This window comes from Synchiropus splendidus, chromosome 3 (genome assembly GCF_027744825.2).
Source record: "Synchiropus splendidus isolate RoL2022-P1 chromosome 3, RoL_Sspl_1.0, whole genome shotgun sequence".
Lineage (NCBI taxonomy): Eukaryota > Metazoa > Chordata > Actinopteri > Syngnathiformes > Callionymidae > Synchiropus > Synchiropus splendidus.
Window position 1 is genome coordinate 13083939 of NC_071336.1, and position 26741 is coordinate 13110679.

Genomic DNA, 26741 nt, shown 5'->3' on the forward strand with positions numbered 1-26741 from the left:
CAAAGAGAAGCTCACATTTTTTTTGATGTTACCTCTCAGACCAGATGGATGAGATCTGTATTGATGGATTAGGGCAGTGATTCTTAACCATAGGGCATATTGTTGGGCAGTGAGCGCCTCCTAGAGGGCCGCTAAAAGATTTTTTACACCTCTGGGCCACGAGACGCTCAGTTTTAATACATAAGCCATACATGGTGGCTGTAGTGTGTCACTGAATTGACAGCTGCAAATCTGTGACAGTTAACAACTATGGAGAAGTTCTGGAAAAGAAAAAATGATTCATTTACACTTTATACCTTCTTTGGAGTTTCAATAAATATATATTATTTTTATTTTAGCATATTTAGACATGGTTTTATTATATTTAATTCAGAATTTTATTCAGTTTTCCAATTTTCTCAACAGTTTGCATTTTTTTTTCTTCAGTAAATTTGATGAATGTGACTTGCACCTGGTTTTGTTGCTGGTTGGACTTTTCTATGATAAATATCTGTGCAATGATCACATGACTTCACGTCATTTCACAAGGTTTTGGTTTGTCTACGTGTAAGTAGATTAAATATCAATCACACACAAGAGTGATGAATTAGTTCTATTACTTCAACGGGCCCTGGGTCCATTTGTTCTGGGAAAGTTGGGTCCTAAGATCAAAAAGGCTCTCCTGGGTTAGGGTACATGGGGCAACAAGAATCACATGACTTGTTTTAGCCTTAGAGCTAGTGATGGGATGATGAGGCTTCATGAAACTGTGTCATTTTCAGATCCCGCCACTCGACATCCTGCTCTTAAATCTTTGGATTCAGGCAACCAATGTAACCTCATTTCATTTTAAACTGAGAGCGCCACCTAGTGAGCTCCGAAAATAACCTCACTTATATGAAGCCATAAACAGTCATTAGGAAATGTCATCGACAAAAGACAAATGGACACGTCAATAAATCATTTAATCTCCACCTGGTCGGCGCCAAGTTACAGCAACAACAACAACACGACACACTTTGCCACGTACAAAGTCGTGCAACATCGAGTCTCTGGCCGTCACTCACGTTCTCCACTGTTGCACAGACGTGGCTGAGGCCTGCGGTTGATGAATCCTAATTTACATGCGAACAATTCAAAATAAAAGTGGATGAAAAGGTTTGAAGTCAATAAACGCTCTGGTGCGTTCCCTTGCAGCACAACCAGAAAAGAAACGGATAAAAAGGAAGCATTCTGGCTCAACACAGGATGAAGACGACTCCCTTTAGGTTGGAGTCATGAGACGGAATATGAATCACTCAGCTCGGCGTTGCCGTGGCGATGCTATGAACATGAGACATCCGTGGCCACAGACACTAAACATTTGTGGATACATCTTAATTCTGCTTATATATATATATTTTAACCAACACGTTTGTCATAAATAAGTATCTTGGAAAAAAAAATAAATCAGAAAACACACAAGTCTTTTTTCCTTAAATTTGCTTCTTAAAGTGCAAGGCAACAGTAAACTTGAAATGTACGACAAACTTCTTTCACACCACAAGCACACACTCCGACACACACACACACACACTCACCCTGGACATGGCACGACACCACTAAAGCCTCTACGGTGTATAGCTGGCACACCACGCTGCACAATCCCGTAAACGTATTGGTCGCCTCGTGTCCCGACCGGGGCGGTCCACAAATGGTCCTTCAGAGATTTAAACCAGCAACTCCACACACACACAGGTCATTACAGATGAACCGAGGGGGCTCCATGAAACAGTGTCTTCATTTTCAGAGGCCACTAGAGGACGCGCTCTGCTCTAAAATCTTTGGCTTTGGACAGCTGTTCCAATGAGAGCCTACAGTTGTGAGAGCGCCACCTAGTGACTGACAATGAGGGTGCCGTTTCACCAAACTTCCCCGGCCCGTCACTGCGAGCTATCCACTTGGGTTTTCTGCCTACAACCCACCTCCACCACGGCTCATGAGGTTCATTTTCTCTGTACTTCAAAAAGAACGACTGCAGTAGACTTGAGCCTCTCTACTTACTGTACACATCAAACAAGTAAAGAACGAGTTTTCTCTGTTTCAAAGCAAAAATATGCCAAGCATGTTCCAGGCTCGAAACATAAATCCAATATTGAATGAAAGTGTGTGCATTATGGGTCTGAGATGAAGAAAGAAGTAAAACAGCCTGCCACCAACACAAAAAGCCGCCTCAAGAGAGTAAAACTTTGATGTAATAAGAACATATTTTCAGCCCTAAATATCTTACGAGTGTATATAAAACGATAAAACGAGTGCTGTAAACTAATAAAAGACCATTATCCGTGTACCTCAAATGTGTGAGTCTCCTGAAGGACCATTAGTGAACATGACCGGTCGCCTCAAAAATTGTCGATCAAATGCGGACATTCTTCAGACAAAGGTTCAGTCTGATGCGGCGACTGGTGCTCGGCCGACACGAGGAGAGCACGCATGCAGGGAGCTGCACTGCCCGGGTTCAAAGCACAGTGGCCTGGGAGTTTGTCCAAATGTGAAGCAGCAAAGCCGCGGCAGCTTCACAGGTCCAAAAAAATAAATATAGAAAATATATTGTTGCAATAGAATATCAACAATGACAAGGCAAAAGTTCTTTTCTGGTAGAACAAATACAATCATGATCGCGGCGGAGTGATGCGGCTCTGGCGCTTCACCGGTCCTCGATGCTGCTGTCCCTGTGAGACCGAGTCATTTCACCTGAAGATGGAGCGTTCTTCCTTAGCAAGATTCACACAGGAAGTTTAACATGAGCAGGGGGCGCTAGTATCTCAACAATGTTCACCTGTGCGACAGAAGCACCCAATGTAAACGTAAAGGCCTTGTGAAAAATCCTCCCAATATACAATGAATGACTCACTTTACAATATTAGAACCTGGGAAGGTCTGGCCCAAAGAGTAGGTCTCCATTTTAAAATAAACCTGAGCTCCAGATTTAGCTTGCAGGATGTAATTTTCTGGTAAAACAGGATGTGGCTTATCGAGAGTGGCAATAAAATGAGCTTTTAAAATATCATCTGGAATAGTTCAGATAAAAAAAAACAAAACTCATTTAAAAAGACTGGTTGGGGCGACATTGGTGGAACAGTTTTGATTGGCCCACTGATTTTGGGTGCCACGGACGCCCCCTTCTGACTCAGTCACGCAGCACTTTTGGACCTGGTAATGAAAAGTCGTCTCGCTGATCCCCAGATGTAACACCAGGTGTCGCTGTTTAAGAGCGCTGGAGAGCAAACTGCTCAGTACTGTGCTGCATTCACAATGAGAAGGCAGCAGGAGATACTGAGGTTCTCCAACTGACGTGATCACATGCAATGGTCTCATTATTCATGGAGTTGAGCTTCTTCCAAACATAAGACATAAGACCAAGCTTTGAGGGGCCTTACTGTTTTGTTTTTTTTTGTAATCTAGCCTAACTTCAGTGTTCTGTTCACGGCGGACAGAAATCCGACCACAGTTGCATAAGGAAATCTCTAACCTCAGGCGTCCAACTTTCAGGTGAAATGACTCCAGCAGGAAGTAGACCTCTGCAGCATCCTGTGATCGCACCACGGACATGTTAAGAACCACTTTAGAACCACAACAGTAGAACCTGGTTAAAATCATTTCTCGTCAATATTCACAAGTTAATACACAAATACATTCCTTTTTTTTTTTGCAACATTTAAGATATCCTCCAGTTGGTTAGGCAACCTGGTCCAGGTGTTTGTTCGTTTTCTTGGATGCGTTGCCGTCGAGGAGTTCACATGGCAGTAGCAACAACTAATAGATACTCTTGAAAGTGAAGTCTACAGGCTCTTAAAAGATAAAAACTAAAATCACTTATCGTCGTAAGATGGCGGCGGTTGCATGCAAGAACGTAAACAATCGGTCTGTTAAACTCACTCGTCCACAGACGACTCTCCCACCCGCCGTGCCGACGTCTCGGCTGCAGCTACAACTCAACCCAAAGCAGAGTGGTGGCAGAGAGGCGATGCCCCTCTACTATTACGATGCGAGGAATGAACCGAAAACTCCTTTTGTGGAGAGGAGAAATAAAAACGGGGAGGAAAGGAAATTTGCGAAGATGGTTCTCCTTATCTTCCTCCACCAGGCTGCCATGTCATGGCCAGGAGAACAAAGGGGTGCTCCTCACCCCTGGTTGTTATGGTGATGGGGTATCAAGAACCATGGCATGTCTTCAGTTGCCCGATGAGTCGGCCTCAGCAGCAGAACCCCTGACGTCAAGCGATCCTGAAAAGAGGGAAGGGAATGTGACGTCATGTGACCTCTGACCCGCCGACGCCGTCCATGTACCTGAGAGAGAGCTGTTGGACTTCTGCTTGTGGAGCTTCTCTCGCTCCTTCTTCACTTTGGGGATGATCTTCAGCTTCACGTTGCTCCTGCCGGTGCCTCGACCCGAGTCCTGAAGAGAACCAGCCATCACTGAACACATGACTGAACCACTGGGTCGGCTCCCTGATTCACTCACTCACCTCATCCGAGCACTGCATGAGGGGGCAGATCCAGTGGATGTCGTCCAGCTTGTGAAGCTCAGCACTGAGGCTGCTCAGAGTCGAGTGAAGTTCATCTTCCTCTGGACACTCCGACTGTGGAGGAGGAGTTCTCTATTTTCATGGCACATTTCCACATTTCTTTTTCATCAAGTTTTGCTCTGGAATAACTTCAGTCTACCAACAAAACTTTCAATGTCTTTCCATGCCTCTTAGGGTGCTGTTTCAAACCTTTCAGAGATTCACTATTCATGTAATATTTTCTTTTGTACCACCTAACCAAACTCATCTTGTCCATTATATATATATATATACACACACATACACACACATATATATATATATATATATATATATACACACACACACACACACACACACACACACACACATATATATATATTATATATACATGTACATATACATATATACATATATATTATAGTCAAAGCTATTATTTGATGATTATTCTAGATATTTCATTTCTTTTGAAAGTGACTGCTGACTATTTCACATAGATATAAGTAGTAAATGTGAAGAGACGATACAAACACGTCAAGTGAATTCAGACTTATAAGACTTATTCTTCCGAGTCCATCAAGGCAGATTAGTAGAGGAAGATCGTACCAACAGTTTCCCATCCAGGAGCATGCGGGTCTCTGCCTGCAGAACTTTACTACTGTTGACGATCTCCACAGCTGTGCTGCGACTCAGACACTGTCAATGAAAGAAAATACTCTTTTATAAATACAAACTGAATAAAACATTGGAATACGGCATCAGGTTCACTGCTGCACCGTCTGTCTGCCCCCACTGTCTCACCTCTGGAGTGGACAGTTTGGCCTCCGACAGCACCAGGGCTGTGGCGTTGACGGCGTGAGCCAGTTCTTGTTCCACCAGGTTGTGAGTCTTGGCCACTTCCCGAATCCTGTGGAGGAGAGATGAATATCAGACATCAATGTAATAAGAATACATATACTTACGAAGAGTACGTAAGAAAAACTATTTAGCACGTTTTTGGAGGACAAAGGTTAAGAGTGTAAACTAAAGTGGGCTGACATGGTCGGTTTCTAAAGAGCCAGAATCCTCCATCCACTCCTCACCTGTTGATGAGTGTGTCAGCCACGATGCCGAGCTGCTGCACCTGAGCGCACTCCTCCTCCGTCAGGTACTCCATAGACTGCTGGGAGTTGAGGCGGGGCCTGGTGGAGCGGTAGTTGTCAATCTTCCGCTTGTCCTCCCACGACTTGAGAGTGCTCTCGAACGCCTGAATGAAGAACATTACGAACATTGTCACCATCAGGCAATGCTCTGTTAAGAGCAGATGTGTTTTTCAGAAACAGCCAATTAGGGACGTACTGCAGGGACAAAAACAAGGAAACAGGAACCGCAGAGTTGCGTCTGAAGCACTCGGCTGGGACCAATATTTCAGACTTCCTCGTACCCTCAATAAAACACAAATTTAGAGGAACAAAACCAGCGAACATCCCCCCAGTCTCTCTGGGCCTCTTACAAGGAAACCACAGAAACTGATGTTCATTTGCTCACGGGTTTGTTCCACAGGTTGATCCATGAGAGCACACAACACAGAAAAGTGGTGAACGTGAGCTGAGAAGACTGAGAACCTATGTAACCCACAGGCAACAGGTGGGTATGAATTTCGTTGTTTCAACGTCCAACAACGGTATGGGAATTAGTCACATTATCCCATTCAACTTTCTGCTACTAAAATATTACACATGTTTATCAGTCACTCACAACAGCATCTACAGGGCTCAGGTCTTCCTCAAGGTTTGGACAAGATGTCCACTCTGACCTGGGTTGTGCATCCTCCCTAGTGCTGCCTGTCGTCTTCACAGAAGACAATGCTGCTTATCAAGCATTTCTAATGTTCCAACTGTGGCTTGGTTGAAGTGCTGATGGAGCTGAAGTGACAATGCATCTGTTTCACTACGCACCCTGTCTCTGGTGAGCATCTGCGCTCTGTTCTTGTGCACAATCTTGACGATGCCCGGCGGCTGGATCCAGGCTTCTCCGTCAACCTGGACTGGAACTCCCTCCTCACCCAGGATGGTAATCTTCACCTGCCGGCACTGGGACAGCAAAGCAGACAGGACACAACAGATGTTAGGCCATTTCAACTAACACATCGTGCACATTCAGCCAACTTTGATGAATACTTTCTTTCAAGCAAGAGACTGGCGACACTGAATGACATGCTTGTAGAGTATGTGCCCACTCTCGGGGAAGAAGGAAAATGTGACATTTGTATCATTGCACAGGCGTTTATAGAGGTGATTTCCCTGTTAGTAGTTGGGAAAATGCCTCTCCGACCCTGGACAGCATGGTCTGTTTTCAGAAGCTGGTTAAAAAAAAAACACAGGTGAGGAAACTGGCGTGTGGGTTGTTGTTGTTGTGGAGATTGTGCATATACATAAATGGAGTGCAAATAACATGATTCACCATGGCAACAAGCAAAACAGTGCTCCACTCCTCCTACTGCTCCAGAGTGGAGATGGACACATTAGTTTCATGAACGCGTGGTTGTTTCACCTGTGCAATGCGATGGTGCTGCAGGTTGATGACGCGGGACATGGCCATCTGCATGCTGCCAAACACTGCGACCACCTCCAGCTTCTTGTCATCAAAAGACGGAGCCCCAAAGTTCTGAAAGTCAGTGAGAATTCACTTATATTAGTGACGCTTGCAAAACAGAATCCGTGATCCGAACACTCACGTTGTCTTCTTTAGTTCCTCCCCAGAAATTGATTCCACCTGCATAGCTGGGAATGTTGAGCACTGCCAGACCTTGGAGACTCGGCAGTGACATGGGGACCCCATCACACTATGGAAACACAGTTACATCTCATCCTCACAGTAGGATTGTTACGCTGTCTGTGCAGTGACAGTATCTGACCTCCAGTTGAACACGCTGCTCCAGATTCTTGTAGGTCTTCTGCACCAGCTCTTTGGTGCCCAGAACTCCATACCACATAAAGTTTTTGGTGCGACTGCTGCAGCAGTGACAGAGCAAGTGTCACTGGAGCAAACTCTGATTAAACTAAAGCCTATTTATGGACCAATGAGTTCGTACCTGCATTTCTTCGGGTGCTCGTCTCTTTTGTTGTTAAACTCCAGTGATATTTTGGCATCCAGTCCAATGCCGAAATAGTTGTTCATGACACACTTCTCTGAGCATTGTCTACAGATCCAACATACGAGTGACCACTCATTAAGAAATATTTGGGGAAAATCAGACATGTGTGGGTGTGTGTAAACTCACACTGAGTCTTCATTAAAGGTGACAGTGTGGATGCTCTCTGCTTTCTCCAGTACAATGGGGGACAGTGGACTCGAGCTGCCATGACCTAAACACAAAGATCATATATGTCTTAACTGAATTTCTGTCTTGGCCTGATTGAGTAGGTTTACTATTGATCCACTCTTGCATTCAAAAGGGTCACAACAAACATTTCCGTTTTAACTTTGATGCCTGTAATTCAGATTGTAGACATGTTTATGAGCATGACTGGCCAAGATGACCACGGCATAAGAAGGTTTCCAATTACTTGGCAACTATCCAAAAGCTGGGTTTTAGTCAAATGCACTTAGTAAAAGGCAGCCGAGTTTGCTTCCCCTGAGTCAAACACTTCATCTGAAAGAACACACTTACGCAGCTCACAATCCTTCAGCTCCTCGCTGCTCTCCCTTTTGATGGATGTAAAGGACGACATCCTCTGGACCTGCGTATGAAGGTTCTGCTCGTCCACCACTAGAGAGGATGAACAGTTTTGTTGACAGAACATCAGTGACTTACAGAAAGACCTTACTGCATGTTCATGTAAGACAGAGTTTCACCTTTCTCTGCCTGCTCAATAATCTGCCTCAGAGCTTTCTTCAGGCTGTTGGCACGAAGCATCAGCTGCTCCTTTGACCTGTAGCTTTTAGTCTCAGAACCAGACTCACTGCCGCTCTCTGTGGGAGTCGAGCTGCCACCCTCCTGAGTGGGCACAGAACCAGCTGGTACCACCTGTAGATGATGACTGATTAGACGTGCCAAGGAAGTGTTTCAGGAAAACAACTTTCCTTTGCTTATTACTGACTCAATAAAGCTGTCAGGAGGAGGTGGAGGAATGGAAGAATCAACATGGGTGAATTAGAAGGGCACAAGAGGAAAAGTGAATTTGCACAGAGTAGAGGTTGAGACAGAAGGGACAGAAATCAAGGACGGTGAAGAAGAGACAACATGGAACATGGATGGAGCAGGGGAAGAGGACTGCCAGGCGTGCTCTGTGACAGAAGAGTAGCAGCAGGGATGAAAAGGACCCTGTGCAGAACAGACAGTCACAGAGAAGACAAGATTAGACAGAAGTGCATTAGAAGGACGGCTCATGCTGAGAAGTTTGAGGACAAATTTTGGAGGGCAAGAGCAGTCTCAGACAAATTAGACATGAAGAGAGAAGAGACAGGGAACATGTGGGAAGAAGTAGGTTGCCAATTGAGGTGCCAGATAAACGGTGAAGAGGGAGACAAACAATGAGCTTCACAAATGAGATAAAGGAGGACATGAAGAGGACAGTGAACAAGTTGGCTACAGGGAAGGAGGCTGACTTGTGGAGGCAACCCGAGGAAATGTAAAAGTGGCATCTAGTGGTAAATCATATCCACAGTTTATTTCATATTTTTATATTCATCTTCCCCAAAACAATGGTAATCTGGACAAAGTAAAAACAAAATTCACCTGAGCTTCTGCTTCCTCACTCAAGGCCTTGACCAGAGAATCCAGCTTCTCATTCAACAAAGCACACTGAAAAAATAATGTAAAACAGCACAATATTGAACCTCCGATAAAAATGCTTAAGACATGACTGGTTAAAAACAAAGATATTTAGACTAGTCCATCAAAAAGCACCACAAATAACAAGTAGGTTGTTGGCATGAAGCAAAATGAAGGTACCAAAAGATCTTGGGTTAATCTTTAACTGCAGTGTGAAGTCAAGGGTTAAATATGTGAAAGTACTTTTGTTATACCTTATGCTATGCCATGACACGAGGCACGAGGTTCCTTTTTCAGAATGATTTAACAGAAAGTGTCGAATAACAAAAAGATAAAATGCCAGAGGTGGGATGTGAAGACACTCGACCTTCAACTCTAAGTGCCTCAATCTTTATCACACACACACACCTCCACTCACCCACTCATTGGTTACACAAGCTGTTGCATAACCTCAATACACACACACATACACACACAGAATATAAAGAAGCGTTACTTTTTTGGCCATGGCGTCAGCCTCCTCCTTGTTCTCCGTGGCTCTCTCGTAGGCTTTCCCCACCTCCGCCACAAAATCATTCACCGTCCCACACAGAAACCTGAGGTGGACATTGAGGATGATTACAGATTAGAGTGAAAATGAGATAATTTTGGTGATTCACTGTGAGTCTGTGGTGTGTAAGGATTCTCTGGTTTCACCTGGCAGTCAGCGCCTCCACACTTTGTTTACTCACAACTATTATATTAGAGCGCTGTGACTCAGCAGGGAGACTCTCAGCAGTGCGTTCATCAAATAAGAGGAGTAAATATTGCATGCCTGACTCTGAAAGCATCATCCTTTATTACGACCTCCAGCACAGCTCTTTTCATTTACAGCAGCTGTTTGACATCACATTATTCAAACTCATCAATGATGGGTTTTTAGAAACAAATTTCACTTAATTAAAATGTTTTAATACATTATCCCAAATTAATAATTACGTTTTTAGTAAGGACGCACCGGCCGAATATATTCCGCCAAATGGTGCCAAAAAAGCAAAATTTGGCTTTGGTGGATAAGTGTCTGTGATGTGATCAAACACCGTGCAGTGCACCTTTTTTTCGCTTCTAATCGACAGCGTGATGTTATTGGAGTTTTTTTTTTTTTTTTAATGCAAAAATGTGCTGTGGAGGTGAAATGAACACTGAGATGTCATACAAGTGTAAATTTACACTTCTAAATCTAAATCTAAAAATACACTAGAAAAGAACACAGCTTCTCACACAGTCAGTTTCACAAAATCACAGGTGTTGATGCTCATGCAGCTCAAAACTGAGATTCTTTGACAATATATTTTTTCAAAGGGGACACAACTTCGCATAAAAACAATTTCCTAAGCTCAATTGGTGAATAAATACCTGTCTTTTGTAACGCTGCATTAAACCCTTGCGACATGCGGCAGTGAACTCAATTTTCTTCAACAAATATCCCGGTGACTTATTGAGTAGTGCATAATGAACAGCATTAGTTACCAGCAGTCATTTAGGCTCTACACATGGTTTTACTAACTGTACATCATATTTCTTGCTACCGTCATGCTCTAAATGTCAACAAAATCTTCAACCCCACGGACCCTGCATATGAAAGTGCATTATTACATAAATAAAGTTTTTAATGACTGTTTACTGTTTACTTGAGAAGAACCGCTTCATCAAGCGTTTATTTTGCCTGCGAGCGTGAGAGTAACATGAGAAAAGCCAACCACAACCGGTACCCGAGCAAACACTGACCCTGAATCTGCGAATTGTCTTAACTGTCATTCATGACTATCTAAGAGCTTAGCGCTTTGACTGTCCTCTACAGCTACCAACAGAGGAGTCACAGAGTGCTCAGTAATGCCTCCCAAATGTTTCCCAAAGGACAGCTGTAATGCACTAGTGCACTGAAGATGACCCCTGAATATTGATGCAGCTGTCTTATACACTTACTGCCAGCTCCCACTTACTAGCTGTGTCTGTGTGTGTGTGAGCGTGTGTGTGTCCACAAGAGAAAACGGTGAGATGCAATCAATACAAACACGTGTGCTTCTCAGTTCCCGCGTCTACCATACAATCACCTTCCATTTTGTACAGCCTAACATCAGAGTTTGTAAGCATTTTCCCTCTTACTTGGCAGATGATATGACGTCGCTGTGTTTGTCAGAGTCCAGGATCTTTGCAAGGTGGGAGGCCACTGAGTCTGCATACTGAGTGATGTGCACCTGACAGACAAGAGAAAACATTAAACATCTCAGAACTTCACACACACAAGCTAAAGAAAAAACATATCATGCCACGTATGCTTATATTAATACGTGGCATGATGCGTTTAAAATCATCAAAGGTCAGCATGTTGACTTAGGCTCAGTTTTTAGTAAGTGACATGCAAACTAACTCAAGAGTTAGCATAGCATATTAGCGTATTGTCAAACAGAAGGCTCCAACCAGTTTTAGGAGCAGCCTTACAGCTTCCAGTTGGTGTTGAGTCCAGATGAACTCCTTTTTTTCCCCAGACGAAAGCGGTTCAGCATTTCTGACCACTGTGCTCCAGCACCGATTGGTCCACCGCATGACACTAACCGAAGCAGCTTGTCTGTGCTTGCATTTGTTTATGGATATCTGGGTTCAAGAGTTTGACGAGGTTTGAAAGCCCTTACCTGCAGTGGAGAATCCAGGCTGTCGTCTTCTTTCACTATCTGTGCATGTTTGCTCGTGGGTACTTCATATGTCATCACGCTCCATCTGAAAAGGCAAACACACAGCGTCAAGGGTCGAACAAATGAAGATAAATTACTATCTGCTCATCGAATTGCAGCTCATAGTACAGTCAGAAAAAATGTCCTCTACCTGTTGGAAGAGACAGGAATATACCTTTTCATTTATGGCTCTATTTTTTTTTAAATCTTACCAGGTTAATTGTTGAATTCTACTTGTCTGGATGACATTGCAATACATAGATGCTGAAAAGCAATTCAGATACTAGACCATTCTCAGCCACAAAACAGTTGGTTTTTCTTCTTAACAAGCCTTTTTGGCGTTAGTACAAGTAGAAAATATAGGTTTTGTATTATGAACGAATGAATGGATAGAGAGTTATAATTACCAAGATTGTTATATACGGAATGTACATGCTTAATTGCGACCTTTGTATCGACTGTACTAAGGTGAGGTGGCCACACAATGTTGGAATTGAAGCCCATATAAGGAATAAACTTGACAGGAGAAAATGGACGTGACTCATGAGAAATATTCAAAACATGCAGCCTGGAATGTACGTTAGATCCTTTCGTTTACATTCCACTGAGCGTAAAACACTGTTAAATACGCATGTCCAGGTGACTTACCGGTCTAACATCTTAGTGGTGGCCCGTTCAAGCTTTTCCAAGATTTGTAGCAGCTGAGCGTCATCGTCACAGAGGCCTCCCCACCCCAAAACACGGGCCAGGTCATTGCCCGTGCCCAGAGGCAGAACTCCCAACTGGCACTGTGAAAGGATCCCAAGGGAAAAGAATGTGAACTTGCAGCAGTTGGAACATATTTTTGACAGGATTACTTTTTCCTCTGTGGTTTCCACAGAAACACTAGCAAGAGAAATGTGATGTCACCCAGCATTAGGTGAAACTTTGGTATAAATGGAACAGATTCAATTAATAACTCCTACACTACACAGCCAGTTGCATTAACTGGTAGGAGAGAGCTGGAATTGCACCTCAATTGTTTTAGATGCCTACAACTGTGATGTGCTGATGAGCCACTTTCCACAGGACTGTTAGATTGCAACCCAACATGGGTCGAAACATCAAAGAAGCACACACATCTATAAAACTTCTTCAATCCACAAAGATTAAGCAGTTCATAGGGATTTGGTTTATTCTGTTTGATGACTCATTTTGGTGATACCAGTGACAGTCTTGGCAGTTTGTCCTGCTACAAAAACACTGTCAGCACATAGGAAAAGGACAGACAGCACCTGACTATTATGTCACCTCCTCCTCCATCTCACCTGTTTGTGTAGGTTGAGTTTATCCAGCTCGGAGAGCACCCAGCCCACGCTGCCATCTCCTCCACACACCAGGATACGGAACGTGACAAACTTTTGGAAAAGGCGAAGACTGCAAGAAGCACAGTGTCATTCAGTGGAAGGAGAAGAAAAATATGCCAAACAGGCTCCAACATTTGGAGGTGATAGGACGTACCCGAGCTCAGGTCCTCCATTCATCAGATCAAAAACTTGAGCAGGGTTCAGAAGCTGCTTGAACTTGCGCAGGAACTTGACTCCTTGGTTGTCCCCGCTTTTAGAGTTGACAAGGACAAGGAGGGGACTGGAGCAGGAGGCGGAGGTGGCTTTCCAGAATCCTGAAAAAAAATAACATGCTTCTAGATACAAAACAGAGAGTTGCTAAACCATCTATCACCGCCATGAAAGAAATATTCAGAAATATAACAGGAACAAATACTCATTTTACATTACAGAATACATGATCTTATCTTAAGTGGTATAAATGAAGAGGTAAATTGAAATTGCCAAACATACTGAAAGCCAACACATTTATCTGCAATGTTCTAATAAGTGACTTGTTCTTTATATCTCATAATCACAGCAGTCTCACCATCAGAATCAATGCTGTTAAGTGCTGTGGGAGGGATGATTGACACTCTACATTGACCCAAAGGACAAACCTTCCCCATTTGTTCTTTACAGCTGCTGTGGACCTGCAAAACACACACACACACACACACAAATGTATATTTGAGAAGAGGAGGAAAGGTCATTACATGCCAGAAACCCACCCAAAGCACTGACTTAATTCAGTGTATGTCCATCGGTAAAAGAAAATACACTGTGTTCTGAAACACAAACCTTCATAAATTAAGACTAGCACGTTTGTTCTTAAGAGGCCCAAAAAGCACATCATGATCATGGACTTGCACAGCTTAAACATAAAAGGCTAGACACAACATATGGATAATTCAGTTGATAAAGATATTCATTACATATACATGTGCAGTTTCTTATGTCTTTTATAACATAATACCATACACATCATAAGGAAGTCATTTTAGCATTTCTTGAGGCGGCTCTGTGTAGAGCAAAAACTCACAATGGCTTTGCACCAGAGGCAGCGCCAGTCCTGCAGTCGCCGCACGCTACCACAATTCTTGTCACACACCACACATTTGGCACTGACTGGCAGGTTCCCTTCCAGCCACTGGTGGGGCATCGACACCTGACCAAAAAAATACAGGGAGCAGTTGGGTTTAATGAATGTAAAGTGGTAAATAGTGTCAATGAAGACAATTCCTTTTATCCACACAAACAGTTGCTGCAATCTAGCGGGCCTTGTGAACTCGTGTTTATTCTTCATGGATGAATTGATTAGACAGCCTGTCAGGTGACTGTCAGGTGATTCCTCCTGCACTCTGAACCATTAATCACAATGAGCAAATATTTAAACAGCAAAAGCCAGCTGCTTGCAAACAACTGAGCTCCTCACAAGCTTCCCTTTACATACCTGGATTCATCAATGCTGACGCAATGTTTTTAAAAGAGTGTTGTTTTGCAAGTTTTCACATTTTCCCACTGCGGGGCCAATACAAGCTATGTAATCAAACATGCTGCTTTTAGAACATATTCCATTAATTATCATTCCATGCCATGCACTCAATCCAGCGACCTATTGGCCCCAACACTGTCCAAGCAAATGGACAGATTAATGACAATCCAAATGAACAGAAAATATTGTGAGTGGAGTTCTCTGTGCTACTCACTCCATCCTCATCCTCGATGATGTCGTTTCCAATGGAGGCCAGAGTAGTCCATTTGCAGTTGTTGGTCGAGCGCACAGCACAACGCTTGTGAGCTTTAAACTTGCACACTAGAAGAAGTGTAAATGGGAAATACAGTGGACAGCGTTATACTTTTCTCAGGTCCAACACCTAGATGTTTCAACAGAGCATTGTATGGAGTACTGAGGACCGCGACTGGCATTGCGAGATAATCGAATTCAAACAGTGAATTTCCATTGCTTTGTCTGAACTAGTTGTCACCACTGAAAAGCAGAGTGGCCAGAAGGACACCATGTAAGCTGTGAAAGTAACCAGTACACTGACTGGATCAGACTGGAAACCATGCTGCTGAGAGGTACCAGCCCCCAACCCTATCCTCTGTGCCGGCTCACTTCGGTTAGGACCTTTTTAAATAAGTACAGAAACTGCTGAATAGAATGAATGATGTGCGTTCATTTGGAATTGATGACAGTTCATTCTGAACCCACAGAGTTCATAAGTGGAGAAGGCACATTACAAGATTACACTGAGGTTGATGAGCCTTGTTCATAATTGAAGCGCTATAGATGCAAATTAGTTCTTGCTGGTGAATGAATATTAAAGGCCAGAGAGAGTTCCAATAAAAAGGACAGCTTCTGGAGGCCATGACTGTGTATACCTTCACAGGACAGGCCGTGGGAGGTGACGCCTGGCAGAGCCTCTCTGCAGACGTTGCAGAAGGTTGGTCGGGCATGTGAGCAGGCGTACCAGTTGTGCATCCCAGAAAAATGCTCCATGTTGAACTGGCTCGCCTGGCCGGATTGTGAACATGAGACCATCAGAGCAATCACTGCAGTATATTACAAGTAAAACAAAAAAACAAAACACGCACCTCATAGATTTCCCATTTTTGGACAGACTTTAGGGCACTGATCCAGTCCTCCATTTCTTTCCTGCTCTCAGCACATAACATTAATTTTCGGAACGGCGTGATCACCTGAAGGGTAAGGACGGGAAAGATATGATGATGGAAATGTGCAAACATAGAAAGAGCAGTATGAAAGATCCCATACAGTTATATAATATTTCACGGCCGATCATGACCGCCAATAATGATCAGACTTGTCAGCAAATATTGTTCAGACACATTTTAATCAGTTCAACGACTCAATCCGATGACATCCGTCAACGTGGCTAATAAACCAATTTAGCACTGCAGTATTTGTTTTATTGCACAATGACATTTCATACAATCTGATTACAATTTATTTGGTATTGGTCTATACTATTGTCATATTTGCATGAACTATTGAACTACTCTTCTGAGGTTGAGTCACGGGTGCAAGCAGTTTCATTCAAGAACGTTGCCGGCTCTTCTGGGGGAACACCAAATTATTCTTATTCAATCCGACCCATGCCTCTATCTAGTTTGCACATTCACAATAAACCTAACAGGGCAGGCTTTAATGAGCATTTTGACGAGACACCTGAGCCACTAATGATAGTTCATGGCCCTGGGTGAGGCTTGAAACTTGGATCAAATGCCAAATGTAGAGCTTTCCCTCTTGCCTCATTATTGAGAGCATTGTACATCTCTCCGTGCATGTTATACCCCTTCCTTTCATTCCTCAACCCTCTAAGCACCACAATTGCAAAATAGTGACAAGCAACACTGCTGCATTTGAACTACATAAGCTGCAAATATGAAGCCTGACATAGAAAAAAGTTTTGGAGAGCTGAAGACCACAACCTGGTCATGACCACATGGAGGCAGTAATTGTGTAGCATGGGCATAACAGAGTGTAAGAGAGCAAATGTGACCAACTCTTCAGATTCTGAAGAGAAATAAATATGCTCTATGAAGAGATTTATCCATCCAGTCAAACTGAAAGCTGCTTCTGCGTGAGATGATGGCGAACCGTTAACCGTGACGGTCCAACTAGCAGCACATACTCAAGCTGATGCTTTACAATGTCCAGGATATGGTCAAAACACAGTGACGGATGTAGCAGGAGTGTGAAAGGAAAAAAAACGTCTGTCAGAGAAAATGATCCCTGAGGGCAGTGCTGGCAGCAGTGGTGGTGTTCACAGACCCGCCATAAACAACAATGACGTAGTCTAGCCACCGCCACCACAACCACCACCATCACCATCACCATCACCATCATCGCTTGAGAGACTAGAGTATCACCAGTGTATCAGATCAGGAATTCACTATGGCCACGGACTGATGACGTCATAACACATAAAAATTCGAAGACTGAATTCACTTCCAAACTGAACTTTGGGTCATACTGAAGAATTTTGTAATTTGCAATATGCCTTTATCTCTAACCTTTTTTGAGCTGCAGCCGTGTAAATAGTGACATCAATATGGCATATTTCATTGAAAAAAGCTTGGTGCCTGAAGGGATTGTTTCAAAACATCATATGTGAAGCTCTTATTACCGTGAAGCTATTGTTGATGTTTTTGGTGCTGGTCTCTGCCACACTGGCATCTGACAGGTCCACCTCATCAAAGATCAGTGACTGGTGAGATAGGAACCAAAACATAAAGTTACTTGCATATAATAACAGTGCAAAAATTAATTCAGCTAGTAGTACTATTTGTGATTGTAAAACAGGAATACCATGTGCTTCTTAATTTATAAGTACAATGAGGATAATATATCCAGCAATTTTACCTGGGCTGCTATAGACAATCAACACAGTAAATAAATACATTTTAAGAAGTCACTTCCATTAATGCCATCTTTTTTGTTACCTTGCAGTCTTTGGCGTAGTAAAGTGTCCTTCCCCTGAGTTTGAAGTACCTTCTTTTCCATCGCTGGAAGGAGCTTGTTTGCTTCAACAAGATTCCCTCCTTCACACTCTTCTACAGAATCACATGAAGAGAAAGGATAAGAAGAAAGAAATGCCTGGATGTATTTAGAATCAACAGCCATTTTTGTTTAGTTGCATCACAGTTTTAAAGCAGGTCACATTAAAGCAATACCATAGAACAGTACTTCTATCCGATTGCTTTTCTTAAATAGAATATTCAAGCTACAACCAAGACTGCCACGTTAGACTCTGCATGTTGATGATGCCCCTAGCAGCAGAAGCATACAGTGCTGACATTTTAAGTTTCCGTAATGAGCAGACGTAGTAGCTGGAGGCTCAGTTTCAAGTTAATAACATGTCTGCAGCGCTTGAATTAATTTCAAAAGTTGTCAGCTCAATGTTAGTTTATGGTCTTTCCACTGCTAATATTTACAGCTTTTCCCTCTATAAAAATACCTTTCTGCAGGGTGCGCACTGCTGGTCACACGCTGTAGGTAAAATACCTTATTCAATATTTTCTCTAAATAACACCGGCAAATTAAAAGGTCAATGACAAAACTCACTCCATTTCAAGCTTCCCAGCCATTGGAAACAACTCATGGAGAGGACATGTGGGTGAGTGAGAACAAACGTATGCAATGAATGCAGCGCCCATCTTGCATTTCCCCAGAAACAACAGGCGATCAAAGTGACACAAAGCGACTCATACAGCAGCCAGTGAATATGCAAGTTAATATTGGACAAATCTGGGGAAATCATCTAAATTGCTAGTCCCACACACGTATGTGGAACTAGCAGCTTTGAAAAGCAATAAAGATGTCATTTGTCATAAAGGCAAGAAGAAAGAAAAATGACGGCATTATCCAACAATGATGAGGGCATCTTTATCTAAATCACTTTTCAGTTTATACATTTTATCAGGGAAAGGCTAGAACGGGGAATACCAGGAATGGCATGAAGAAAATCATAAATGTAATACACATGATTTTATAAATTTGCCCTTGAAGTGGTAGGCAACATATGAACAACGGTCTTCAAAATAGAAAATAATCTAATAAAAATTCAGATGAGCATAACAACACAAAATGCTTAAAGAGACCAAACCACTAGACACTTATAGAGCAAAAAAACTAGATGAGTTCAGTTTTCCGAAGAGGTAGCAGTAGACAGAATATTTGTTTAAATTTCCTTACTTACACTTAACATCAAACAAAACGTCACTCGGACAATACTTATGCATTGAAAAGGCAGGAGAGATGCAAACAAGCGATCATGTAACTTTTCATCGAGCAGGTGTGAAACTAAACTTAACCAATAGTCTTTCAAACATTTCAATATCAAGCCTGGAACATAGCAGACAAAGACAGATCTTAAGTATTTACTAATTCTGGCACTGCAGCAAAAAAAAAAAAAAAAAAATATGAACAACAACTCAGTTGGCAATTAATTCAAGACAGAGTCCTTTATCTTATTTTATTTTACTTTAACACTCACTAGTGTATTTTTTACTTTCCACCATATCAAAATTCTCATCCTTCAACAAAATTGCATCAACTCACTGAGCAAGTGGAATGAAACAAGGCACCAATGAATACAAATTCAATATAGCTCATTTATCATTTAACCGCTGCACGGATGGTTTCTGTAAACGTAAGACAAGCTTTCATTCAGCATATGCTTGTCCGTTTCCTTGAGACGGATTAAATCTGATAATGTCACACCAGCAGCAAGGACTAAAAGACAGGCATAAGGATTGACTGAACCATGATGGATTGCTTGAAGCACAAATCATTATTCTGATATATATATATATATATATATATATATATATATATATATATACACACACACACACACACACACACACACACACACACAGTGGTACCTCGGTTTTTCAACGTCTCGGACTTCAAACAAAAATTTAGAATTTTTTTTGCTACGGATTTCAAACAAAAATCTAAATTCGAAATCTGAAGCAAAAAAAAAAAATCTATATATATCTATATATAGATATATATATGGTCTATACAGTATATATAAAAGTGTGTTCATCACAACCAGCAAACTGACTTTGATGTAACACAACTGTACTCTTGGCAGAAAACTTGGAAACAAACATGACAAATCTACAAAGACACATAACTTCTTTTAGTCAACATTTACTGTACATAAAGGTCAAACACAGAAATTACTTACACACTTCGACATTTTTTTTGTTTCACTTGGGCCCAGTGAATTCATTAACTGGACTATTTAAAATTGGACTGTTGTGGAGAACTTACCACAGAACCGGCAATAATAGTTGGAAAGTAACGGAAGAAAAGTCTAGGAGTATTAGATATGCAGATATATAAAAGCATTTCTACGGATCAACCACCATCAACCACCAGTAACAGTGCTGAGAATAACGCCCAGGATGTCCACAAGCACTGTTTTTCCTTTAGTGGAGATCGCGTCTGAAATTAAGACAGACCTCCCACTGGCTGATTGAAAACATATCAAATGAATGTTCTCTGTAATGTCTGGATCATTTCAATTCGGCAAAAAAAAGGCAATATATTGCATTTAGACACAAAGAATGACCAGCTAATTGTTACTCCAAAGATCACTTCGGGGCCTACCCACATAAAAACGGCAATTCATTTGAACCTATACAGCGCAAACCTGGTTAATGCACTTCTAAAAGAATTGATCTCTTATACTAGAAGTACTCAAATGCTATGATAACATACACCAAAAGAATCAGGTAAAAATAAATAAATAAAACACTGTAGACATTTCATACAGCAAGATCCAGCTGCCATTTTGTGTAGCATTGCCAATTATCAGTTACAGTAAATTATGTAGAGGGAGACCCATTTCACTTTTGCAAATTTTGTATGAAGCATAGAACAGCACAAAGCAAATGTAATTCATTGATTATTTTGGTCCTCAGGCTACAGAGCCAGATTATTCAATTATATCTTAGCAGATATACATTTTGCATCATAAATTTATCAAGCATCTGTTAAGTTAAAAGGCTTTCTTTCCAAGCCCACAAAAAAAAATAGCATATACTGCAACATTGACCAAGTTTCTAGAATAACTCTGAATGTGTTTTTTCAAGCCTTTCAGCAGTTCATGCTGCCACAAACAACAAAATTGAAAACAAGTCTCACAACAACCATGCGAGATACCATGATTGTTATGATAACTAAATAAATAAATAAAACACACTAATAAAAACAGTAAAAAAAACGTTCACATGTCACAGTGAAATTTTTTTAAGAAGAAACAGCAAGAAAAAATGAATCCATACCTGGTGTTACTCAATATGACCTGTACTTTGATCCCACATGATTACAGCGCAGCAATCAAAGGTACACAGAACACATGGGGACTGGTGGATTCTGAGCTTAGGTATTTTACAACAGGGCAACAACATTTGACTACAAAGATGAGAAACACTTTGACACAAACTGACCTCTTCCACCTCATAAATCTCTTGCTTCTTTCCTTTTAGTGTAGGCTCCAATTGGTCCTCGCGTCTGAGCTGGTCATCGTCCCCTTCCAGGCCTCCATCACAGTAAAACAACAGGGGTGCCATGCAGCAGCCACTGGGCCGACACAACTTTGGCATTCTGAGCCAAGGATTCGTCAATCCAGTAACTTGAAGCTAAATAGCAACTAATAGTAGTGAACTTCCACAGGTATGGATGAAAGAAGAGCCTCTGTCTTCTGCTTCTCTAACTTCAAAAACACTTCCTTTTTTAGAATTTACATAAACAATAGCTCAACATTCTTCCCTTAATCGCTATAACGCAGCTCTTTCTCCCTTTCCAAACCGGCAGTTCCTCAAACACTACAACCACACTTCCTGCCTATCTCACTTCCCCCTTCAGGTAGCTCCACCCATTCAGGTGTATTGAGGTTCCACCTCTTCCTTTTGAACATTGCTGCCCATTTTCATGACACACCAGCATGAGCTCTTGTGAGTCTTTGTGTGTTCAGGCTTGCACAAGCCCATTTCCTTGAGGCCATAACTACAACTGGAGGAACTGGTCTTTCTAGTCATGAACAAACAAATGCGCACACACACACAAGCGCACACACAGCTTAAGTTTCAGTGTGAGTTGGTGCTAAAAGTGAAACATATGTATAATCATTAACGTTGGATCAGCGGGTATAATTTGTCTTTAATATATATTAAAGCCTGATATTTCTTTGTTTCCTCAATCAAGTCTGAAGCACCGAGCAGAATGCAGAACATACCTGCATGTTATATCAACACTGCACAGTATAACAAGAGTAATTCAGAGTTAGACCAAACGGATGTTAGCAACTGACCAAAGTTAAGCTTGGCGGCAGATCTGAATTAAGCATGAATGCCCTCTTCCTCTATTTAGCAATCCAAAACTTACACCTTCTACACTGTGCAAATGTGTCAACAGGAAGGAGTGATGAGGGGATCATAAACACACCAAGAAATATCAATACGCCAAGTCATTATTTTATGACTTTGTTGACCTACTATATTAAAACCAGGAAGGACTTGTGTTTGGCAGTAAAAGTATTCTAAATTTGCCAGCCACTGCAGACAATTAATTCAGATGAGAGGAATCATTTTGGAAATAAATCTGAGAAGTCTACATCACTAAAACTTCATCTAGTAGCCTTGTTTTAATACCCAGAAGTACAATGACAGGGCCTGTGTGAACCTTCTAAAAAAGATTTTGTTGAGACTGAGATCTGTTAGTACAGTTCGAAAAACTCATCTTACAGGAAGACTAAAATCGATTTGTTACCGACCACTTGCATAAACACCATTTGTATTAAATAAAACAAGCAACCATGGTTCATTTCTGAACTCTCAAACTGTTAAACAGATTATTCATGAGCCAAATGTAAGAAAAGACAAAACAGAGTTCTCACGATAAACAAATGTGTTACAATTATGCAAAATGATCTAACATAAGAGATCAATAATAACGATACAAGAAAGCACTTCTAAGTTTATTTGGTGTTATAAGACATTATCGGAGATGTAGCATGGTTCTGGGTTCTGCCTAGAGATATATACAGGGTTGTCAAATTGTCATTTGACCAGTAATAGGGCACGCACGAGAAGATGTCGATGTATTGAACCACTATTGGCCCTGACAAAGAAAGTCTCTCTTCTTCCACTGCAATGCTAAGACTATCTGCTGTCCAGCCTAGTTTGTATGTAAAAAAAAAAAAAAAAGTGTTACTTTTTGGCAACTTCAAGAACCTTAAGAAGCGTTTTTGGAAAATCTTCCACAAATATCTTGAATAGCCAGCAATTGTTAAATTTTTTTTGAAAGTCACTCAATGAAATACAGAGTAGTATATACCTCATGAAGCAGTACCAACAAAGTAGGGAACAGGATCGTCCTCACAAACTCTGGATGAGTTCCAATCACTCAAAGGTTAACAGGTAGCAGAGCCATAATTGGACATGTGTGGTTACAATGGCTTGTTAATAGCAGGCATGTTATGTTTGGAATCCTAAATCCAGTAAACGTAAGAAGGTCAAACAAATGTCCTCAGAAGGGAATGAACACAGCTTTTTTGTGTGTGTGTGCGCCTGCACGTGTGTATCTGAAGTCTGACACGCCGTGATCAAACTACTTGGAGAGTCAGATCAGTGTCTCATCTGCCAAAATGAATTAAAGCCAAAGGGAGTTTGTCTCTATGCACACTGTGCGTGTGACAGTGTGTGTGCGCGTGTGTGTTTCCTGCCAGTCGGCGTATCACTCTGTCTTTAATGAGCAGTAACATGCTGTTCCCTGCAGATTCACTAGCTGACACCAACCAACTCACCCATCTGTTTCCATGTCTCTCCTAAATACGTTCGAAATCTTCCCGTTAACGCCTGACCCAATAACTTTCCCAGCATACCCATCTTCATCTTTGACGTGCCAGTTAGTCATTATTCCTAGACAACACACTCATCAAACACACTAAAGCAGGTGACATGGTTGCACACACATCTTCATGATCATTCACTATACGTTTGAAGATGACAGTGATTTGTTTGCAGATCACTAGTTCCAGACAAGAAAGCCAGACACAGTGAAAGGGCTGGATAATAGGAAACTTAGTGGCGTATGTGTCATCATTAATAAAACGGTCTGAGGTGATGTGGAGAAAGAAGCTTTGAATGCTATGTTAACATGAGACAAATGAACCTAAGCAAAATCAGGTTGATTAAAATAATAATTATAATAATAAAGAAGTCCAATTTGAGCTGTTTATTGTGTTGTTTTGAGTGTAGTTAGACTAGACTGAAATGAAAAGAAAGAGGTAGGTGATCAACTATTAAATGTGACACAGAAAATGAACACATTCTTGAGGCTGGAGTGCCGATCGGATTTATGACTCATAACACTTGTTACAAAGTGAAGTCTGACTTCAAAAGAGACGCGTGTACCTTATCTAAATTTCATGATGCAGTGTGCTAGGGCTACACCATTAATCTAGTCGCAATCGTAATCGCATTCATGATCTGTGATTACACAATCGCACAACCTTACTACGATTTGTGATTTCGCGCTCTTGCTGCGGCTCTTTTCGGCTATATGGACAAGCCATGAAGTTGAAACGCTGCAGTTTCATGGAGATTAATGCCCGATACCCTGCTGCCCTGGGCAGGGAGGTGCCGCACCGCAACCTCTCAATCAAGAGAGACCATCTCTCATCTGACGGCTCCGCTGTCACTGCGTCTGTGTGATTCGAAATCTGCCTATAGTGTTTTACATTGCCATTTACCGTATCTTCTTTCTTTTCCACCCGCTGAATTCTGTTCTGAACGATCCACTCTACAGTCAAGTGAGACGGAGACCAAGATTGTTGTCATTTTAGTGATGCAGAATACTGAATGCCTAAATTGATGGCTAAGAACATACACATCACTCCCAAAAATTTAAGTGAAAATTCCAAAATCCACCCATCACTTTTTCGAACAGAGACAGGCAAATAAACTAAAACCAAAAGAAAAATGAAAACCTTCTTGGCGGAAGTACTAATCACGTCTGGCAGAAACTGTGACACACTTCTACTTCATAAGGGAGAACATGTTCATGGGTGTCTTTCAGTCTTTTACAGAATATCTGGTGAACAGTGCACCAGTAGGGCTGACCAACAGTGGAGTTCAGCTTTCCGGAAATGCTTTGGTGGCAGCCTGTCCAACATTGAAGGGGTACGAGTTGTTTTTCTACTGTTTTACATAATTTTTAAATAAACTTTATTGTGCACATGTGGTTTGGTTTTGTAGTTTTTGTGACTTATTTGTATGCTTTTCTACTCATCTTGAAACCTGTAATCGAAATCGCAAGTTGCATTATCGACCACACAAATCGCACATTTTCTTCAAATCGTGCAGCCCTATAGTGTGTTGGCTTCTGCCATGCAGCAACACCATGGTATCATTCGACCTCCCAAATGCACAAAGTCAGCAAATAATGGTTTATGAACATTTAATACTTTGGGATGAGCATTACCAATTATTTTATTCAGTTCATACAGTAGAGCTGGGTTTCTGTTCAGCAACCTCAAGATCTCACATCTATGCTCTTTATAGATGATGTGATGCAGTTGACTCCATCCCCGATCCACAGTCTTTCTCGGGTGGAGGAGGTATTTTGGCATTTTGTTCACAAGGTTGTGTTCCTAACCTCATCCGTAGTTACAGGTTTTGGGGAGTAACTGACAGCACATGAACATGGATATAAAATGAGCTTTCTCTGCGGCATGCCTGGATTCTCCCTCAGGGATGGAGTGAGAAACAGGTGCTGTTCACACAATAGGAAGACTTATGGAGTGGCTTTCTAGTGAGGTGTTTTAGACATGTCTAACGGGACAGGAACTGCTGCATGTCTCTCAGTTGTCCTAGAAATATTTGTGTTGTTCCTGAAGAATAGATAGAGGGTTTTCCTGTTCTCTACTGCACCTGAAAGGCAACTTTGCATCAGATAACTGATGTAAAATCAAATTAAAAAATGTCAACAGAAACCAGACAATACTAATCCTCCATTAGATCAAAAAAAAAAAAAAACAAGAAACAAAAACTTTCCTCTTTCAGGACCTCAGATGCCTCTGCAGAAACATTGTATCTGTACCGCAATACACACCTAATATGGCTGGAATAAAGCGGATGTGTAATGCTACTGCTTTCCCTAAACAACTGGCAGCAGCTGTTTATTCATGAGTTACTGGAAGTAACACAGATGCCGACATTTTCAAGTGTTTCTCTGCCAGCGCAAATTAAAAATGACACGCAGACTGCTGCCACCATTAAATGCTGTGTCTCTTCGAGCGCAGTTTCTAATCACAAGGCCACAGTGTCCCTGAACGGACATCTGTAGAATTTTCAATGCACCAGCCGTGAACTCACAGAGGAAGTTACACATGTTCTCCACTGGATGGCAGACAAAGAGAAAGAGAGAGGAATGGGGAGTGGAAAATCAAGGTCAACAGAGGCATGAAGCAGGTAGTAGGGGAAGAGAAAGGAGAAGGTAAGATGGCATGAGAAAGGAAGATGGAGGTGTAAATTGACAAGATGGGTGAAAAATAGTGCCGCAGTTTATTGTGGGTAAGATGCTGCCTTCTAGCTGTATCTGTGGGTGTGATGAGAACTGCAGGGAACCTCTACTGTTGAACTACAGGTTTATTGTCATAATCAATTTACATTCCTCAGAAGAAAATTGCGTTTCAATTAGTGAAATTCCATAAAGCATGAAGTTTTTGAAGATGCTAAAATCAACATAAGAGATGGTCTGCAGCATTAACCTGCACATAAAACCCATATTGTAGGTAATGCATCAATATCTCAGTTTGAGTTGTTTTCATGAACAAAT

General features: G+C 41.7%; 1 protein-coding gene across 6 annotated transcripts in view; it reads right to left on the reverse strand.

Annotated features, from left to right (window-relative positions):
* Positions 1–927: 927 nt before the first annotated feature.
* Positions 928–26741, reverse strand: part of si:dkey-172j4.3 (diacylglycerol kinase delta) — a 49630-nt gene continuing 23816 nt past the window's right edge. For 2 of the 6 annotated variants that reach the window (XM_053858387.1, XM_053858385.1), the window contains 28 exons: positions 17828–17938; positions 17512–17592; positions 15956–16060; positions 15743–15875; positions 15067–15173; positions 14400–14525; positions 13908–14010; positions 13494–13653; positions 13301–13409; positions 12642–12781; positions 11955–12039; positions 11428–11519; positions 9779–9878; positions 9247–9312; positions 8364–8535; positions 8188–8277; positions 7789–7873; positions 7600–7707; positions 7423–7519; positions 7243–7350; positions 7059–7172; positions 6464–6598; positions 5609–5772; positions 5328–5433; positions 5133–5222; positions 4488–4601; positions 4309–4417; positions 928–4245 (listed from right to left, as the gene is read on the reverse strand). In XM_053858387.1, coding sequence (XP_053714362.1) covers positions 4193–4245; positions 4309–4417; positions 4488–4601; positions 5133–5222; positions 5328–5433; positions 5609–5772; positions 6464–6598; positions 7059–7172; positions 7243–7350; positions 7423–7519; positions 7600–7707; positions 7789–7873; positions 8188–8277; positions 8364–8535; positions 9247–9312; positions 9779–9878; positions 11428–11519; positions 11955–12039; positions 12642–12781; positions 13301–13409; positions 13494–13653; positions 13908–14010; positions 14400–14525; positions 15067–15173; positions 15743–15875; positions 15956–16060; positions 17512–17592; positions 17828–17938 — 3063 coding nt within the window. In that variant the 3' untranslated portion in view covers positions 928–4192. Of the gene's footprint in view, positions 4246–4308; positions 4418–4487; positions 4602–5132; positions 5223–5327; positions 5434–5608; positions 5773–6463; positions 6599–7058; positions 7173–7242; positions 7351–7422; positions 7520–7599; positions 7708–7788; positions 7874–8178; positions 8278–8363; positions 8536–9246; positions 9313–9778; positions 9879–11427; positions 11520–11954; positions 12040–12641; positions 12782–13300; positions 13410–13493; positions 13654–13907; positions 14011–14399; positions 14526–15066; positions 15174–15742; positions 15876–15955; positions 16061–17511; positions 17593–17827; positions 17939–18449; positions 19200–21349; positions 22011–26741 lie in introns of those variants that run through there. The other 4 variants (XM_053858386.1, XM_053858383.1, XM_053858388.1 and 1 more) reach the window with 3 other exon arrangements.